The 2,500-nt window shown below is 35.7% G+C and overlaps 1 protein-coding gene across 1 annotated transcript in view; it reads left to right on the forward strand.

The window, feature by feature from the left end:
• Positions 1–2,500, forward strand: part of LOC113812293 (serine-rich adhesin for platelets) — a 15,893-nt gene that overhangs the window by 13,249 nt on the left and 144 nt on the right. Inside the window, exons 6-7 of the mRNA XM_070124092.1 lie at positions 567–624; positions 2,307–2,500. The exon at positions 2,307–2,500 is cut by the window's right edge and continues 6 nt beyond it. Of these exons, the coding sequence (XP_069980193.1) occupies positions 567–624; positions 2,307–2,500 (252 nt within the window). The remainder of the gene's footprint in view (positions 1–566; positions 625–2,306) is intronic.

Below are 2,500 nucleotides of genomic sequence, written 5' to 3' on the forward strand. Positions count from 1 at the left end.
GGAGGAGAGAGAGAGAGAGAGAGAGAGAGAGAGAGAGAGAGAGAGAGAGAGAGAGAGAGAGAGAGAGGGGGGGGGAGATAGAGAAAGAGAGAAGAGAGAGTAAGGAAGGGGATGAAGTGACAGAGTGAGGGAGGAGAGAGGGGAAAGATACATAGATATATAGGTAGAGGGAGGTAGGGAGACAGAGAGAGAGAGAGAGAGAGAGAATGTGAGACTGAGAGTAGAGAGAGAGAGAGAGAAGAGAGAGAGAGAGAGAGAGAGAGAGAGAGAGAGAGAGAGAGAGAGAGAGAGAGAGAGAGAGAGAGAGACGGTGGGGGGGGGGGTGAGATAGATAGATAGAGAGAGAGAGAGAGAGAGAGAGAGAGAAAGAAAGAAAGAGAGAGAGAGAGAGAGAGAGAGAGAGAGAGAGAGAGAGAGAGAGAGAGAGAGGGGGGGGGGGAGAAAACGCGATTGAGAGAAAAATATTATCTCTTCTCGAACAAAATCCAACTATTTATATCAAGAGAGCGAAAAGAAAGGAAAAACTTCATAATGTTACTTATCACTCCTGCCGCCATGTTCAATAGCCAAGTCAGCTGTCCAACTTCCCCGCCCACAGGGAAATGGAAATCAATGCTATGCAGAGTATGGAACAGAGATAATTTATAACAAAATATGGGACATTTCCATTTTTTCTGCTTTTCTGTCTTTCTTTCTTTCGTTCTATTTCAAAATCTCGGGACGTATCAAGCACAAACTCCATATGAAGAAAGAAAACTCACCCACACCAGTTCCTTACTGAGGTCTCGCCCACTCATCTTCTGACAGACAAACATCATTGGTGCAGACACGTGGGAGAGCTAGGGAGGAATACACGGAAAATGACAATCAACTTATCGAAATATGATGGTCAATGATACAAAATATAAATAAAGGAATAGAACAATTTTGAATGATAATTGCAGAGACTTAACCTTAAAAGACTCAATCTTGAATAACAACTTAAAAAAGATTATCGAGATAGTATACACGACAAGAATGATGATGATTATATGACTGTAAATGATTATTATATTACTGTAAATGATGATTATATTGATGACTGTATTGGTAATGGTGATTAAAAATAATAGTAACAATGAAAATAATGATGACAATGATATATATAAATAAGATAACAGAATAATAGAATGATAGTTATAACATCGACGACAAAAATCATAATAACAATGATAATAATAATGATAATGATACTTATTGTAATACTAATAGTAATAATAATAAACAATAATACTGAATGTTAAAAAAACTAAATGTGGATCTTGATGTTGATGTTAACGTTAATGGTAATATTATTTTTTCTTAATCATTAGAATTGGAATTATTATACAAAATAGCAAAATACTTTTTAATTATATATTCATATAATCATAACTGTAATAATAACACCAACGCTAGCAATAACAATGACAATAATAATGACAATGCCAATGATAAATTATTGATAGTAATAATAACAGTAATAATATCAATAATAATAATAACAGTAATAACAACGATAATAATGACAAAATAACAACATTATTGATTGACGATGATGATGATGACGATGACGACGACGACGACGATGGTGTGATGATGATGATAACAATATATGATGATAACTCTGAAAATTAAAAATGATAATGATAATAATATTCATGAAAATAACAGTAACAATAATAATAACCAAAAAACAATAACAATAATGACAACGACGACAGTGATAAAGATAATAATAGTAATAATATTTGTAATAGTACATTAAAATAATAATGACAATTACAATAATAATGATAACAACAACAATGATAACAATAATGATTATCATTACTAGTGCGACAACTGCTGCTACTGCTACTAGTACCGTGGTGCCCAGCCATAGCAGTAACCTCCAGGCAACAATTGCAACGTTTGCAAGAAATTATTATGTTAACAAGAAACACATTTTTGACCGGTCATTGGGCGTTTTATACAAAGAAAAAACATTACGAATTACAGGTTTCGGTATCGGAAGAAAATGGTATTAAAAGTTGTTGCTGAATTTAAGATATGCTACTAGATAACGAAAGCCTAAACCACTATACACGAACCTAAAAGTGCTATACATTTTATAGTAAATACTAGACAAAAACCTCTTGATGCTTTTATTTCTACGTTCGAATCTACTGTAAAACAAAATATCACTCTCCTCTGAACGGAGTCACCAGCGTACAGAACTTGCGCCAGGATAAGGGAAAGTAAAACACTTGAAACCCCATTCATTTAGTCGCTGTTTCCGAACGCAGATATCCTCCTTTTTTCCACAAAATGTAAGCTGGTGAAACGGTCAACGCCACACCGGATGAAACGCACACTTCACACATGGTCACACAGCTCGACGGAACTGAGTAAATTAGCCCAGGGCACATCAGCAGCGTGTGGTCAACGGACGCGACGTGAGCAGATCGAGTACTGTTCAGGGGCACTGAGCGTGGATGGC

Source organism: Penaeus vannamei, chromosome 8 (assembly GCF_042767895.1).
Source record: "Penaeus vannamei isolate JL-2024 chromosome 8, ASM4276789v1, whole genome shotgun sequence".
Classification (NCBI taxonomy): Eukaryota; Metazoa; Arthropoda; class Malacostraca; order Decapoda; family Penaeidae; genus Penaeus; species Penaeus vannamei.